Below are 16,408 nucleotides of genomic sequence, written 5' to 3'. Positions count from 1 at the left end.
ATTCAGAATTCGAGCTGATTACTTTTGAAACACTGAGCATTGTTGATTGTCCACTTTTAGTATTTAGAGGTTTGAGCATTGGTGGCAGAGGAAAAGATATTAGATGAGACCTTGTACCACTATATTCCTGAGGCACTCGATGAAAATAATACATTTTCTATGCTTGGAGAACTGTTAATAAAACAGTTTGTTACACATGGTAGGAATAACAAATATTCCTTAGTCACACATCTCTGCCAATCCTTCCAACTTTAAGGATTGTAATGACATTTGTTTTGATGTTTTAGATAAATGAGTCGTATGTGTGTTTTCCAGAGTATGTTTCAACAGCAGCCGTTGCAGTTTGCAGTAATCGTCAGGGACATTCTTAGGCGGGAGAAAGTTCTCATTACCAGAGTAAGTGATACTGATGTGTGTTTACACTCAAACCTCACAAACTATCAAAACATGTGTTACTCATGGTGTACATTGCTTATAAAGTTTATGGCATTTGCATGTGGGCCAGAGTGCATTAGTGTGTGGAAATACAAGGCAAAACTTTTTTTTCTCTGTGATCTCCACTATCTGCAGTATCAAAAAATCCTCAGCAGGGACAAGAACCAGCAAGATGTCGACCACTTGGAGCTGAAGGTGCTGGAGGTCCAGGAGATACGCAAGCAGATGCACCAGCTGCAAGAAGAACTGAACTGGGAGAGGCAAAACCATGAGAGTTTACAGCAGGGTGGGACACACACACGCACGCACGCACACACACGCACACACATCTATTAACTCTTGTTAAAGTATTCGTGGATGAAAATACATGGTCATTGGGAGAACATGCAAACTCCACTTAGAAAGTGCTAGGTTCACCCATGGAGTCAAATTCAAGGCTTTTTTGATAAAAGGCTAAAGGGAAAATAAGTACATTTTTGTGTAGTTACTTACATTAAAGGTCATTTTTTTTAGAATATGAAAAAAATAAAATACAATTTTGAGGTAGATGAAGACATCTATTACAATTAATAACTTTATTTACAGATTATCTCCCACTCTCTGTCACATTAAACACATATTTCAAGACATGGATCCATTTTTTTCTGTACATAGACATAAACAAAAAAAAAGAAACATAAAAAATAATGCCACATTCATTCCCAGGCTGTTCTTGTCTACATTTTCCTTTCTCTTTTTCATCCTTTTCTATGTATCACTCTTTAAATGAAAAACAAAGGTGCACTTTTTTAGATCCAGAGAGAATGAGCAAAATATAAACAAAAAAAAAACAGGGGAAAAATGCATAGGTGACAGGTTATTTACTTATTAAATAATCAAACACTGTTGTCTCTTAATGAAACTCAAAATAACACTATAGTAACTTATTTGACAAAGTAATACATATTGTATCAATTTTTTCACAATAATATAAAAATTGACCCATTTTGAGTTCTAGTGCAGAAGTGATTTGTTTACCCCTCCATTCTATAGATTTCTGTTGTTATGTCCAACCAATTATTTAGTGTTGGTCTCGTCTTTGTCATCCATTTTTTAGTCATTTTGCTGTTTTCTTTCCCGACAGCCCAGACGACTCAATGAATAATGTTTGATTTAACAGGGTCATTTCAACAGAATGGGATGGATCCGCCAAACACTGAGCTGCAGAGACTCCAGAAGCACATTCAGCAGCTGGAGTTCAAAGTCAACACAATGTCCACTGTGAGCAAAATCTTTACATTCACTAAACTATGGGAACCTATTGTGTGTGGTTTCGGTTATTTGACTTAACTTCAATGTAATAGTAAATATACTGATCTGCTGAAAGTGGGTCAGTAAAGATCAAATAATAAGTTGACTTAAATAATGAGATGAAAGTTCTGTATGATTGTGTGTTTGTGGAGTGTGTAACATATAGACACTGTGGCCCTCAGTTATCAACCTTGCATGAAAATGGGTGAAATTTGGTCGTACGACAGGACCAACGTCTGATTCACGAAACATTTGTATATGACCAATCTCAGTATACCAATGATTGGGTGTTGATAAATGTGCCGGCTGAATTCAACTGTCATTAACATGTTACACCTTCCTGTTTGGAGGCCCTGCCTCACTGAGGTCAAACAAGAAAAGACGCTTTCCCAAGGTCAAAATCAACATCCTCACATCATGACTGTGTGAAAACTGTACTTAATGAGCGCATTTCAACTGAGAAGGTGACGTCTGCCCCCCTGTGTGCAACTTCACAGCAGAGATTCTGGAGACACACACGGATATAACGTTTATATCAGCCTCAGTTCCTACGCTTTCGACAATAAATATTGCATTAAAAGAAATTAACAATCAAAATGCTTTCAAAGAAGCTTTACAAATGACTAAATGTTGTCTCTTGTGTGTTTTAATTATGCCTTCAGCCAATTTCACCTATAATTCATCACATTACCAATTACTGCAGCGCATTTGTAAAAGTTTAAGGAACTATTTACATTTAAAAGCATTAATGAGGTCATATTTCCTCTGTACAGCACATCACTGGAGGCTGTACGCAGGAAATAGGACCTTATTATTGAAGACAGAGCATAGCAACATGTCCGTGTGGGCGCACTGGGTGAACCCATGCACTCCTGCTCAGGAGCAGAGTTTATTAGCGGGGTTATATGGTATACCATGGAAGGAAAACCAAAAAAAGTGGTATCAATAATAAAGTGGCCTTTTTGGAAATTGAATTTATTTGGTTTATTTAGTTTTAATAGTGCATTTTGATCTGTTCTAAATGTGTGTCTGTTTATGCTTAAATGACAGTTGCTTGTACTCAGATCTGAACGTTCGAGCAGTTGTTAAATAAGGGCCTGTGTGTGTGTTTGTAATTAGGATGTGTGCTGTTTTTTGTAGAACCATTTCCAGCTGCTAAAAGACTGTGTGGACTGTCTGGATTGCTGTCAGACTGGGTTCATCAGCAAGCTGAAGGCCTGGAGGTGTGAGCAGCACAAAGCAGCCATTGGCCTTCCGTTTGACGACAACCTCAACCCACTGCAGACCTGGTGAGGTGATCCATCCATCCATCCATCAGAAATGTGATAAAGGTCTGACATTGTGTTTCCTCATCGTTGGAAAGGTGCGAGCAACTGCTTGCGATGAATGGAAAACTGAGACAAGAACTGATGCTGATTGGAGATCAAACTCTAGACCTTCAGGAAAGACTGAGGCAACTTCTGCAGACTGTGATTGAAAGGTATTCATAACTCATTCTTTCATTCATGTATTTATCACTCTCTCAACTTCGGTCCATGCTCCTTGATGCCCCTTATCTACATAACTTTGTTGTAGCTCCCTTGTTGTGGACAAGCAGCCTCCCCAGGTTATTAAGACTCAGTCAAAGTTCTCAACAACTGTGCGATATCTTCTGGGAGAGAAGGTAGCTCCGGGAAAGCCTGTAGTGCTAAAGGCACAGATTGTAAATGAACTGCAGGCCAGGAACCTGGGCGGGATGCTGGGGTAAGTGTCTGTCTGTGGAACTCATCAGAATGAGGGATGACATTGTTTACACAAATGCATTTTTTATTTGGTTTATAACAAAAAGCACTAAGTGCCAGTTAATAATGGTGCACTGCACATGTAAAACATTACACCATTCAGTGACTAGATCATTATTTTACACATTAACAAATAACTTTTTGTGATGCAGGGAAAATGTTGCAGAGCTGATCAACAACTCGGCCATCTTGGAGCACAACACAACCAGCAAAAGCACATGTGCTACCTTTAGAAACATGGTACGCACGCAAGTCTTCATCTATTGTTAGCCTGAAATATTTCAAAATGTTTTTGTTTTTTTTTAACATTCAAAAGTCCATCAAGAAAATCAAGAGGGCTGACAGGAAAGGAACTGAGTCTGTAACTGAGGAAAAGTTTGCTCTCCTGTTCTCCACTGAGATCAACATCACTGGTTGTGACACTCCTTACAGGATACAGGTTTGGCTCTTTACACCCTGCCCCGCTTCAACTCAGAAAATGTAGTATTGTTTGTGTAGGAATATTCAAGGTAAATATTATTTTATAGTCTCTGCGTCAACAAACCTATTAATGAAAACTAACCTGCTTGCAGATGATCTCTCAGCCGGTGGTTGTCATTGTTCACGGGAGTCAAGACAACAGCGCAGTTGCTACCATCATATGGGATTGTGCATTTTCTGAACCAGTGAGTGTCTGTTTCTCGCTAAGAAGCCACCTTTCGCTCCAAGTCAGCCTAGCTTACCTTTATTCAGCTGTTATGCTATGTTAGAAAGTATGTGATGCATAACAGTTAGAGTAATTGACAAACTAAAGCTCAGCTAATTCAGTTTTAGCAAAACTTCCTTTAGTACATCAAACTTGAAAATAAAAGCCTTAACAGTCACCACTGTTTATTAAATTTGAGAAACACAGATCTGTAAACATGTTTTTGTGAAGTTTGCTCACGCGCTCAGTTAAAGTCTAATAAAACAAAACACGGTGATGTTACGAAGAAAAATAAAAGGTTACATCGCAATGGGGTGTTCAGCGACCAGCAGCGACAAGATCCAAAGATTTGATCTCTGCACCTGGTCTTTAAATGGTGATGTCATGCTGGGTTTAAGTGTTCCTATTGGTCGACGTTTTTGCAGGAGCCAATCAGATTGCTTTGGGTGATTTGTGGGTGTGTTCATGTGAGATAGAATGAAAAACTTATTTGGGAAAGAAATGTTAAAATAACTCAAAACACAGTTAAATCATAACTTTCAAAGCATAATGAGAGCAAAGATCATATTTTTCTAGTTTGTTTCACACTAAACATGATATAATGTCAATGAGGGATATTCATTAAGAACACATAAATGTAGCTTTACTGTGTGTAACCTTATTTTCAGAATTACCTGTGAATGAAAGAGTTAATGACAGTGTAGGAAAAATACATTTCAAGATTGTATCAAAACCTTTGTCCATTTTTAGAATGTTATATGGTTAATTCTTGAGAAAAGGCACAGTGTCTCTGCCTCAGTGCGTGATAAGCAAGGGTGGGGGAAGAGCATGCAGTTAGGTCATACATTTCCGTATGCTCATTTTGTCTCTTGTGAGAGAAAGGAGGGGGAAAGACACATGGTTATTTTCGCTGTCCTGTGGTTACAATTAAGCTGTGGTATCAGCCACAGACATGTTCTCCTACACAGTCCATACTATAAAATCTTCAAAGAACAATCTATACTATGCGAGCTAGCTACTCAATACTCACTATAGACCCATGCCACATGACCTCACAGGTCACGTGATGTACGGCCTTCCGCCATGATGGAAGAACAAGCCACCGCAGGAAACGTTTTGAAACCATAGACTGTATATAGCGAAGCAGAGAGCACACATCGATGGTAAACTTTTGCGCAGTTTGAGTGTTCTAACTGTATTATATAAGCCTGTTCATTGTCGCCATGTTGTTTGTTACCTTGATGTAGGTCCTTTGACTGAAAGCTTGGGAAATTAAATTGTTTTATTTGCATTGATCCCAAGTGTGCAGATCTATTTTTCACACAAATTTAGGTAATCAATAAAATAGCTCAGATTCTGAAAAACCAGCATTGCACATTCATATTAAAGATGATTTATGAAAAATTTGCCTTCTTACCCTGGATTTAACCACATGGAGTCCATTATGAATAAAAGCAGCTACTTCACAAATCCAGCCACAAACAAACTGGTTGTAAGCTTCCAGTCCCTTGAAACTTTTCATGTGGTCCATTGTGTATGAGGTAGATGTAAAGAAGAGGTCGTTCACGATGTCAGGATAAGTCACTCCCAGCAAATAGGAGACATCTTTATTCCATTTGTCAACGGGAACGTTGTAGGGGTCATTCCCGCCGATCAGACCCAGTTTCTCCTTGTACCAACTTCTCTCAGTTTCTGGTAGAGTGTCAACATAATCCGTGGCCTCCGACATATTAAGGCCAAACGGAGACGACCTTTGACAATCGTTAAGCACATGGGCTGCTTTCAATAAGTCAAAAAATAACGCTATTATTTAAGTAAACACACCCACCAAGGTACATACGTAAAGGGCTGTCATCTTACAAGATGTCGCTGGGTCAATGTGCCGTGACGTCAGTTGCAAGGGTCTATACCTCCCTATTCACAATTATGTCAGTCAAACTCACTCACCACAGATTTCTGAGTCAGCAGGTGCTAGTTTGTATTGGAGGGGCGGAGTCAACAGTGGTGGTTTGTGATGTAAGAAGCCACCAAAGCATCACTAGCCAGCATTCTCAGCCAATAGCAAAATGCAGTTGTATTAGCCCAGTTTCAACCCATAGAGGGCTGTCACTCTTACATTTGTTTACAACAAAATACAGCAAATTAAAATACTTTGACCAAAGCGACTAAAGAAAGTTGGACAAGTATAAATTTGCAATACTTCATGCACCAATACATTTGTTTTTAACAGTTGGTTACTCTCTTTTAAAGACACTTACAGGTGACGGTAACCGCTTAGCCCAAAGACGTATATGAGTTACAGAATTCATTAACATTTTACCTTTCTTTACTCTGAGTTTGTTAATGACAGCAATAACATAAAGTCATTTTCAATCTGTGTGTCAACAGTTCCTTCATGTTGCAGCCATTAAAGCTTTTAGTTTATCCACATTAAACCATTAACAGGCTGAAAGCTTCTTCCTCAGTCATACTGATGAGACACACTGTCAGATGCACTTGTGGGTTCTAATGTTACAACATCTAATGGGGGAAAAGCCCATCGATTTTTCCTAAGAAACCATCATTAGAGCAGCATGTTTATAGAGAGGATAGGCTTTATGCATTAAAATATTCAAGATAGAAACAAAATCAATTAACACACAACAAAGTTTAGTTTCTTCCTCTGCAGTTTCACGTTTCTTAACTCACTTTTTGTTTTATTGTTCAGTATTGGACATTGTAATTTTCCAACGATAGAAAAAAAATCTTAGAAATGAAATAAATGTTGTTCAATCTTTTGCCAAACGAAGAGATGAAGGTGTGGGCTATAGTTTTGCTCAGGGATGGGCAACTTTTATCACAGAGGGAAAATGTGATTAACTGATCTGTCATTTTCAACATTATTGTCAGCATATAGAATAATGACCAGTGTAAGCATTGACACAGGAAAAAAGAAAGACTTTTGTCTTTGTTGTTATTTTGTGCTTTATTCTTTGATTTTTAAAATTGTTGTTGTTGTTCTGTATGTTTTTCTATCATTTTGTGTATTTTTGTTGCCATTTTATGTGTTTTTGGAGTCCTTTTGTCTATTGAAGTGGGTGTTTTGTGTCTTTGTTGTCAATTTGTGCATTTTGCTGTCACTATGTGTGTTATTGGAGTTATTTTATGTATTGTGTTCATACAATCCAACTTCTTGAATTAAAAATGTTCAGGCATTTACTTTGGGAGCCTTACAAAATTATTTGGAGGACTGCCAATGCCCATGTCTGATTTAGGTATTTTGTTCCAGTCGTGGCACGTCAGTGTTTGTTGTTGTCTCCATCTCCAGGACAGAGTGCCATTCATGGTGCCAGAACGTGTGTCTTGGAGGATGATGTACAACACTTTGAACAGTAAATTCACGTCTGAGGTGCAGACCAAACACAACCTGGACCAGTACCATCAACACTTTTTGGCTCAAAAAATCTTCAACAATTGTGTTGATGACTTCAGCAACATGATGGTTTCTTGGTTCCAGTTTAATAAGGTAATCATTGGTACAGTATGTTTCTCCTAAAGCCAATTTACACACAAAAAACTCAATTCAAAGTCTCAGAGTTGTGTTACTTCCAGGAAGTCCTGCCAGGTAGAACATTCACTTTCTGGCAGTGGTTTGAAGGAGTGATCGAGTTAACTAAGAAACATCTTCGGACCTACTGGAGTGAGGGGTGAGCTGAACCCATGACTAAACACTGAGGTGCTAACTGTCAGCGGATAATATTGTGAATTGATGACAAATGTCTGACCCCATTAGGCTGATATTTGGCTTCATTGGGAAGCAGCATCTTCACCTGATTCTTCAAAACAGCCCCAACGGGACCTTCCTGCTCCGTTTCAGTGATTCTGAGATTGGAGGCATAACCATTGCCTATGTGTCTGCGACTGAGAGTGAGTGTCAGTGTCATCTGATTATCCAATTTAACATCTGACTCAATAGACCATTGGTGTCAAACTCATTAAAGTGTAGTATCATGGCATAAAAACTTCTAAATAATTTTAATCTTCACCCTTCGGTTTAATGCATGCACATTCTATAGGTGTGCATATTTTTTTCAAATATTTTTTTGCAAAGTTTATTTTGAAAAACATGCGCAAAAAGTGCACGTGTGCATTGGGGGGTGCGGTGGTGGGGGTATTGGGCTCCTTCCTATCCGCCGGGTTGGGCCCCTCTGCTTCTTTAAGCGAAAAAACTACCAGCTGAGCCCTAGTCAATGTATTTTTTTAATTTAATTATTATTATTATTATTATTATTATTATTTTTCCTCTCTCCATCCTTTTCCCCCCTGTTTCACACACACACACACTGTTTATTGTAATATGAAGGATACGTAAAATGTCGTTTCGTTTGGGCGTTGTCAGGATATTGTATCGTCGTTTGTTTCTGTCTTCTGTCTTGTTTGTTGGAAATAAATAAATAAATACATAAAATAACGTACCATATATTTCACTGGGAAAATATCTCAAATTTAAGTATGTAATATTGTTCTCAGGTTTTCATCAAATCAAATGCTTAAGTGGACTGAAAATGGATGTTTTAGATCATTGGAGAACCTTTCTTTAGGTTTGGCAGCTGTTCAGTTCTGAAATGTTGTTTATTCTCCTGGTTGTTACTCTTACAAAAACAGTGTGACTGCAAATTAGGTAAAGCAGTTTTAGACAAAATGTCTTTCATATCATTTTTTAAACAAAAATCAAACAAAGTCCGTGTACGGGATTGGACTTCCTGGCGACGCGGTTTTGGCGGTATGTTTGACACTCCTGAGGTGTGTTCCATAAAGGAGGGTTAACAAACTCTGAGTCTATCCATAAACTCTGGGTCAACATACCCCGCGATGGGAAACTCTGGGTATCTGATTCCATTACAGCTGGTATGATGTGGGTCAATCAACCCTGAGTATGTAAACCTTGGGTTACTTACATGCACGCGCGCGATAAAAAGCCATCATCAAAGGATTAAGGGTTACACAAACTACCATGGTAACCACCCGGAAGAGAGTGATTTATTGACCCTGATGGGTGAAATAAGCCGGTGTTTGAGGAATATGAGCCTGTTCTAAAGGTGTGTTCACACTGAACCCACCTTCAGTGACTATAGTGGCTTAAATCACCATGATTAGTCGCGGTTTTTGGTCACTTCATCGCTTTATCGCTTCAGTAACGTGACGAGTGGTGAATAATATGAATAAAATGTGTCTGAGGAGACGTGGCAGCAGTAAAGGATGGCTGCATAGAGAGCCCTCCCCTTACACTGGCTACAAAGACAGTGATTGCCGCTTGATATCAAATCATTTATATTGATTTTTAATGTAATATTGTCGCCAGAGTCATCTTGACGTCCTATAATATGTCATAAAAAAAAGCTCAAGCGGGACGCGAACCTGCGACTCAGAGTTTCCCTCATTTGAGCCCGAACATACTCAGAGTTTGAACCTAACCCGCTTTATGGATCACCCCTCTGGTCTACGCTTTACATTTCTGCATAGCTCTGTAAACACAGAGGAACATCAGTGGATGGATCCCACAAACCTTCCCCTCATATATACACTGACACGTCCAATATTGTTTTATCTAGATGGTGGGCAGAAAATCCAGAACATTCAGCCGTTCACAAAGAGAGATCTGGAAATCCGCAGCCTTGGGGATCGGATCTGTGACATTGACGACATCATGTATTTGTATCCTGCCTGTCCTAAACATGAGGTTTTCAAAAAGTACTACTCAGGTATCTGTTTGAACTGAGCCAGTGAAATTACTGTGAAAACAAACAATGAAATGGTATTTTTTCTTCTCTGTGTACTTTGTTATAGAGCCTCAAGTGCCCACGACTGCCGGTTACATCCCTGTGTCTCTTCAAACTAAAGTCGGCATGTAAGGTCTAATTCCTAATATAAGAGGAGAGTAGGAGTTAATGTAAAGTGTTAGAATGGAAAAATGTTTCTTTTCCTCTTATTTTCCTGGCTTCTCCTATAAGATTGCTCATTTATTTCAGTGAATAGTCAGTCAGCCTTTCTCATTCCATGTGATATCAACTCAAATGGAAAAAATTGACCAGGTCTATGGGGAGAGATTTCACATGTTTTTCAGATTTACACATGTATGCATGGAATGCTTCAATGGAATTAATATTCAGCAGAGACTTTAATACTGCTGCCTAGGGGAGGGGTGGTGCTTTTCACACATGTGGACAGTTTTTCAACTTCTCTGATTTGGAAACTTTCTAATTTTTCTCATTTTTTCATGCTTTACTGCATTTTCACACCAGTTTAAGTGTGCACATCATTTTTGAACTAGTTTTTAGGGTTTTTTGATAGCCTTATCTCAGAAAAAAATTTCCCAATTTTTTCAATTTTTATGCCTTACTATAGCATTACCTCTGATTTGTGGTGTTTATCACTTTTTTCTTATTTTTCATGCCTTATTGCATTTTCACACCAGTTTATGTGTGCACATCATATTTGAACTAGTTTTTAGGGTCTTGTGATAGCCTTATCTCAGAAAAAAAAATCCAAATTTTTTTATCCAACTTTTATGCCTTACCTCTGATTTGTGGTGTTTATCACTTTTTTCTTATTTTTAATGCCTTATTGCATTTTCACACCAGTTTAAGTGTGCACATCTTTATTTAACTAGTTTTTAGGGTCTTGTGATAGCCTTATCTCAGAAAAAAAATTCCCAATTTTTTCATCTTTTATGCCTTTGTGGTGTTTATCACTTTTTTTTTTCATTTTTCATGCCTTACTGCATTTTCACACCAGTTTAAGTGTGCACATCATTATTGAACTAGTTTTTAGGGTTTTTTGATAGCCTTATCTCAGAAAAAAATTTCCCAATTTTTTCAACTTTTATGCCTTACTATAGCCTTACTTCTGATTTGTGGTGTTTGTCACTTTTTTTCTCATTTTTCATGACTTACTGCATTTTCACACCAGTTTAAGTGTGCACATCTTTATTTAACTAGTTTTTAGGGTCTTGTGATAGCCTTATCTCAGAAAAAAAAATCCAAATTTTTTATCCATCTTTTATGCCTTACCTCTGATTTGTGGTATTTGTCACTTTTTTTCTTATTTTTCATGCCTTACTGCATTTTCACACCAGTTTAAGTGTGCACATCATTATTGAACTAGTTTTTAGGGTCTTGTGATAGCCTTATCTCAGAAAAAAATTCCAATTTTTTTAATCAACTTTTATGCCTTACTATAGCCTTACCTCTGATTTGTGGTGTTTGTCACTTTTTTCTAATTTTTGGAGTTTTTGATGGAGGAATGTGGCTCAGAGGTAGAGTGTATGCCCTGCATACATGAGGTCCTGGGTTTGAACCCTGACAGCACCAAGAATCAAAACATCTGATGTTTTTTCAATTTGCATGTCTTTATATTGATAGCCTTACCTCTAAATTGGAGTGTTTCTCATTTTCCACTTTTTTCTCATTTTTCATGCCTTACTGCTTTTTCACACCAGTTTAAGTGTGCACATAATTTTTGAACTAGTTTTTAGGGTTTTGTGATAGCCTTATCTCAGAAAAAAAATTCCCATTTTTTTCAAATTTTTTGCCTTACTATAGCCTTACCTCTGATTTGTGGTGTTTGTCACTTTTTTCTTATTTTTCATGCCTTACTGCATTTTCACACCAGTTTAAGTGTGCACATCATTATTGAACTAGTTTTTAGGGTCTTGTGATAGATAGCCTTATCTCAGAAAAAAAAATTCCCAATTTTTTCATCTTTTATGCCTTACTATAGCCTTACCTCTGATTTGTGGTGTTTATCACTTTTTTCTTATTTTTCATGCCTTATTGCATTTTCACACCAGTTTAAGTGTGCACATCATATTTGAACTAGTTTTTAGGGTCTTGTGATAGCCTTATCTCAGAAAAAAATTCCAATTTTTTATCCAACTTTTATGCCTTACTATAGCCTTACCTCTGATTTGTGGTGTTTGTCACTTTTTTCTAATTTTTGGAGTGTTTGATGGAGGAATGTGGCTCAGAGTTAGAGTGTATGCCCTGCATACATGAGGGCCTGGGTTCAAACCCTGACATCACCAAGAATCAAAACATCTGAGGTTTTTTGTATTTGCATGTCTTTATATTGATAGCCTTACCTCTAAATTTTAGTGTTTCTCATTTTCCACTTTTTTCTCATTTTTCATGCCTTACTGCATTTTCACACCAGTTTAAGTGTGCACATCATATCTGAACTAGTTTTAAGGGTCTTGTGATAGCCTTATCTAAAAAAAAAAAAAAAAAAAAAAAAATTTTATCCAATTTTTATGCCTTACTATAGCCTTACCTCTGATTTGTGGTGTTTGTCACCTTTTTCTCATTTTTCATACTTTACTGCATTTTCACACCAGTTTAAGTGTGCACATCTTTATTTAACTAGTTTTTAGGGTCTTGTGATAGCCTTATCTCAGAAAAAAAATTCGCAATTTTTTCATCTTTTATGCCTTACTATAGCCTTACCTCTGATTTGTGGTGTTTATCACTTTTTTCTTATTTTTCATGCCTTACTGCTTTTTCACACCAGTTTAAGTGTGCACATAATTTTTGAACTAGTTTTTAGGGTTTTGTGATAGCCTTATCTCAGAAAAAAAAATCCAAATTTTTTTATCCAACTTTTATGCCTTACTATAGCCTTACCTCTGATTTGTGGTGTTTATCACTTTTTTCTTATTTTTCATGCCTTATTGCATTTTCACACCAGTGTAAGTGTGCACATCATATTTGAACTAGTTTTTAGGGTCTTGTGATAGCCTTATCGCAGAAAAAAATTCCAATTTTTTTATCCAACTTTTATGCCTCACTATAGCCTTACCTCTGATTTGTGGTGTTTGTCACTTTTTTCTAATTTTTGGAGTTTTTGATGGAGGAATGTGGCTCAGAGTTAGAGTGTATGCCCTGCATACATGAGGTCCTGGGTTCAAACCCTGACATCACCAAGAATCAAAACATGTGAGGTTTTTTGTATTTGCATGTCTTTATATTGATAGCCTTACCTCTAAATTTTAGTGTTTCTCATTTTCCACTTTTTTCTCATTTTTCATGCCTTACTGCATTTTCAAACCAGTTTAAGTGTGCTCATCATATTTGAACTAGTTTTTCAGGTCTTGTGATAGCCTTATCTCAGAAAAAAAATTCCCAATTTTTTCATCTTTTATGCCTTACTATATAGCCTTACCTCTGATTTGTGGTGTTTATCACTTTTTTCTTACTTTTCATGCCTTACTGCTTTTTCACACCAGTTTAAGTGTGCACATAATTTTTGAACTAGTTTTTAGGGTTTTGTGATAGCCTTATCTCAGAAAAAAAATTCCCATTTTTTTCAAATTTTTTGCCTTACTATAGCCTTACCTCTGATTTGTGGTGTTTGTCACTTTTTTCTAATTTTTGGAGTTTTTGATGAAGGAATGTGGCTCAGAGTTAGAGTGTATGCCCTGCATACATGAGGGCCTGGGTTCAAACCCTGACATCACCAAGAATCAAAACATCTGATGTTTTTTCAATTTGCATGTCTTTATATTGATAGCCTTACCTCTAAATTGGAGTGTTTCTCATTTTCCACTTTTTTCTCATTTTTCATGCCTTACTGCTTTTTCACACCAGTTTAAGTGTGCACATAATTTTTGAACTAGTTTTTAGGGTTTTGTGATAGCCTTATCTCAGAAAAAAAATTCCCAATTTTTTCATCTTTTATGCCTTACTATAGCCTTACCTCTGATTTGTGGTGTTTATCACTTTTTTCTTATTTTTCATGCCTTATTGCATTTTCACACCAGTTTAAGTGTGCACATCATATTTGAACTAGTTTTTAGGGTCTTGTGATAGCCTTATCTCAGAAAAAAATTCCAATTTTTTTATCCAACTTTTATGCCTTACTATAGCCTTACCTCTGATTTGTGGTGTTTGTCACTTTTTTCTTATTTTTCATGCCTTACTGCATTTTCACACCAGTTTAAGTGTGCACATCATTATTGAACTAGTTTTTAGGGTCTTGTGATAGATAGCCTTATCTCAGAAAAAAAAATTCCCAATTTTTTCATCTTTTATGCCTTACTATAGCCTTACCTCTGATTTGTGGTGTTTATCACTTTTTTCTTATTTTTCATGCCTTATTGCATTTTCACACCAGTTTAAGTGTGCACATCATATTTGAACTAGTTTTTAGGGTCTTGTGATAGCCTTATCTCAGAAAAAAATTCCAATTTTTTTATCCAACTTTTATGCCTTACTATAGCCTTACCTCTGATTTGTGGTGTTTGTCACTTTTTTCTAATTTTTGGAGTGTTTGATGGAGGAATGTGGCTCAGAGTTAGAGTGTATGCCCTGCATACATGAGGGCCTGGGTTCAAACCCTGACATCACCAAGAATCAAAACATCTGAGGTTTTTTGTATTTGCATGTCTTTATATTGATAGCCTTACCTCTAAATTTTAGTGTTTCTCATTTTCCACTTTTTTCTCATTTTTCATGCCTTACTGCATTTTCACACCAGTTTAAGTGTGCACATCATATCTGAACTAGTTTTAAGGGTCTTGTGATAGCCTTATCTAAAAAAAAAAAAAAAAAAAAAAAATTTTATCCAATTTTTATGCCTTACTATAGCCTTACCTCTGATTTGTGGTGTTTGTCACCTTTTTCTCATTTTTCATACTTTACTGCATTTTCACACCAGTTTAAGTGTGCACATCTTTATTTAACTAGTTTTTAGGGTTTTGTGATAGCCTTATCTCAGAAAAAAAAATCCAAATTTTTTTATCCAACTTTTATGCCTTACTATAGCCTTACCTCTGATTTGTGGTGTTTATCACTTTTTTCTTATTTTTCATGCCTTATTGCATTTTCACACCAGTGTAAGTGTGCACATCATATTTGAACTAGTTTTTAGGGTCTTGTGATAGCCTTATCGCAGAAAAAAATTCCAATTTTTTTATCCAACTTTTATGCCTCACTATAGCCTTACCTCTGATTTGTGGTGTTTGTCACTTTTTTCTAATTTTTGGAGTTTTTGATGGAGGAATGTGGCTCAGAGTTAGAGTGTATGCCCTGCATACATGAGGGCCTGGGTTCAAATCCTGACATCACCAAGAATCAAAACATCTGAGGTTTTTTGTATTTGCATGTCTTTATATTGATAGCCTTACCTCTAAATTTTAGTGTTTCTCATTTTCCACTTTTTTCTCATTTTTCATGCCTTACTGCATTTTCACACCAGTTTAAGTGTGCACATCATATCTGAACTAGTTTTAAGGGTCTTGTGATAGCCTTATCTAAAAAAAAAAAAAAAAAAAATGTATCCAATTTTTATGCCTTACTATAGCCTTACCTCTGATTTGTGGTGTTTGTCACTTTTTTCTCATTTTTCATACTTTACTGCATTTTCACACCAGTTTAAGTGTGCACATCATTATTGAACTAGTTTTTAGGGTTTTTTGATAGCCTTATCTCAGAAAAAAATTTCCCAATTTTTTCAACTTTTATGCCCTTACTATAGCCTTACTTCTGGTTTGTGGTGTTTATCACTTTTTTTCTCATTTTTCATGCCTTACTACTTTTTCACACCAGTTTAAGTGTGCACATAATTTTTGAACTAGTTTTTAGGGTTTTTTGATAGCCTTATCTCAGAAAAAAAAAATCCAAATTTTTTATCCAACTTTTATGCCTTACCTCTGATTTGTGGTATTTGTCACTTTTTTCTAATTTTTGGAGGTTTTGATGGAGGAATGTGGCTCAGAGGTAGAGTGTATGCCCTGCATACATGAGGTCCTGGGTTTGAACCCTGACAGCACCAAGAATCAAAACATCTGATGTTTTTTCAATTTGCATGTCTTTATATTGATAGCCTTACCTCTAAATTGGAGTGTTTCTCATTTTCCACTTTTTTCTCATTTTTTATGCCTTACTGCATTTTCACACCAGTTTAAGTGTGCACATAATTTTTGAACTAGTTTTTAGGGTTTTGTGATAGCCTTATCTCAGAAAAAAATTTCCCAATTTTTTCAACTTTTATGCCTTACTATAGCCTTACCTCTGATTTGTGGTGTTTATCACTTTTTTCTTATTTTTCATGCCTTACTGCATTTTAACACCAGTTTAAGTGTGCACATCTTTATTTAACTAGTTTTTAGGGTCTTGTGATAGCCTTATCTCAGGAAAAAAAAAAAAAAAAAAATTCCAACTTTTATGCCCTACTATAGCCTTAC

General features: G+C 36.6%; 1 protein-coding gene across 7 annotated transcripts in view; it reads left to right on the top strand.

The window, feature by feature from the left end:
* Positions 1-16,408, top strand: part of stat6 (signal transducer and activator of transcription 6, interleukin-4 induced) — a 50,747-nt gene that overhangs the window by 17,621 nt on the left and 16,718 nt on the right. For 4 of the 7 annotated variants that reach the window (XR_003674447.1, XR_003674448.1, XM_028452023.1 and 1 more), the window contains exons 4-17: positions 316-396; positions 571-721; positions 1,595-1,695; positions 2,866-3,014; positions 3,089-3,205; positions 3,301-3,468; positions 3,659-3,746; positions 3,823-3,945; positions 4,079-4,171; positions 7,499-7,696; positions 7,783-7,877; positions 7,964-8,103; positions 9,783-9,932; positions 10,018-10,078. Coding sequence is in view for 4 of the 7 variants with exons in the window: in XM_028452023.1 (XP_028307824.1) it covers positions 316-396; positions 571-721; positions 1,595-1,695; positions 2,866-3,014; positions 3,089-3,205; positions 3,301-3,468; positions 3,659-3,746; positions 3,823-3,945; positions 4,079-4,171; positions 7,499-7,696; positions 7,783-7,877; positions 7,964-8,103; positions 9,783-9,932; positions 10,018-10,078 (1,715 nt within the window). In the remaining 3 variants the exon portion in view is untranslated. The remainder of the gene's footprint in view (positions 1-315; positions 397-570; positions 722-1,594; positions 1,696-2,865; positions 3,015-3,088; positions 3,206-3,300; positions 3,469-3,658; positions 3,747-3,822; positions 3,946-4,078; positions 4,172-7,498; positions 7,697-7,782; positions 7,878-7,963; positions 8,104-9,782; positions 9,933-10,017; positions 10,079-16,408) is intronic. The other 3 variants (XR_003674449.1, XM_028452024.1, XM_028452022.1) reach the window with 2 other exon arrangements.

Source organism: Gouania willdenowi, chromosome 7 (genome assembly GCF_900634775.1).
Source record: "Gouania willdenowi chromosome 7, fGouWil2.1, whole genome shotgun sequence".
Classification (NCBI taxonomy): Eukaryota; Metazoa; Chordata; class Actinopteri; order Blenniiformes; family Gobiesocidae; genus Gouania; species Gouania willdenowi.
This window is presented reverse-complemented; position numbering and strand designations above follow the sequence as displayed.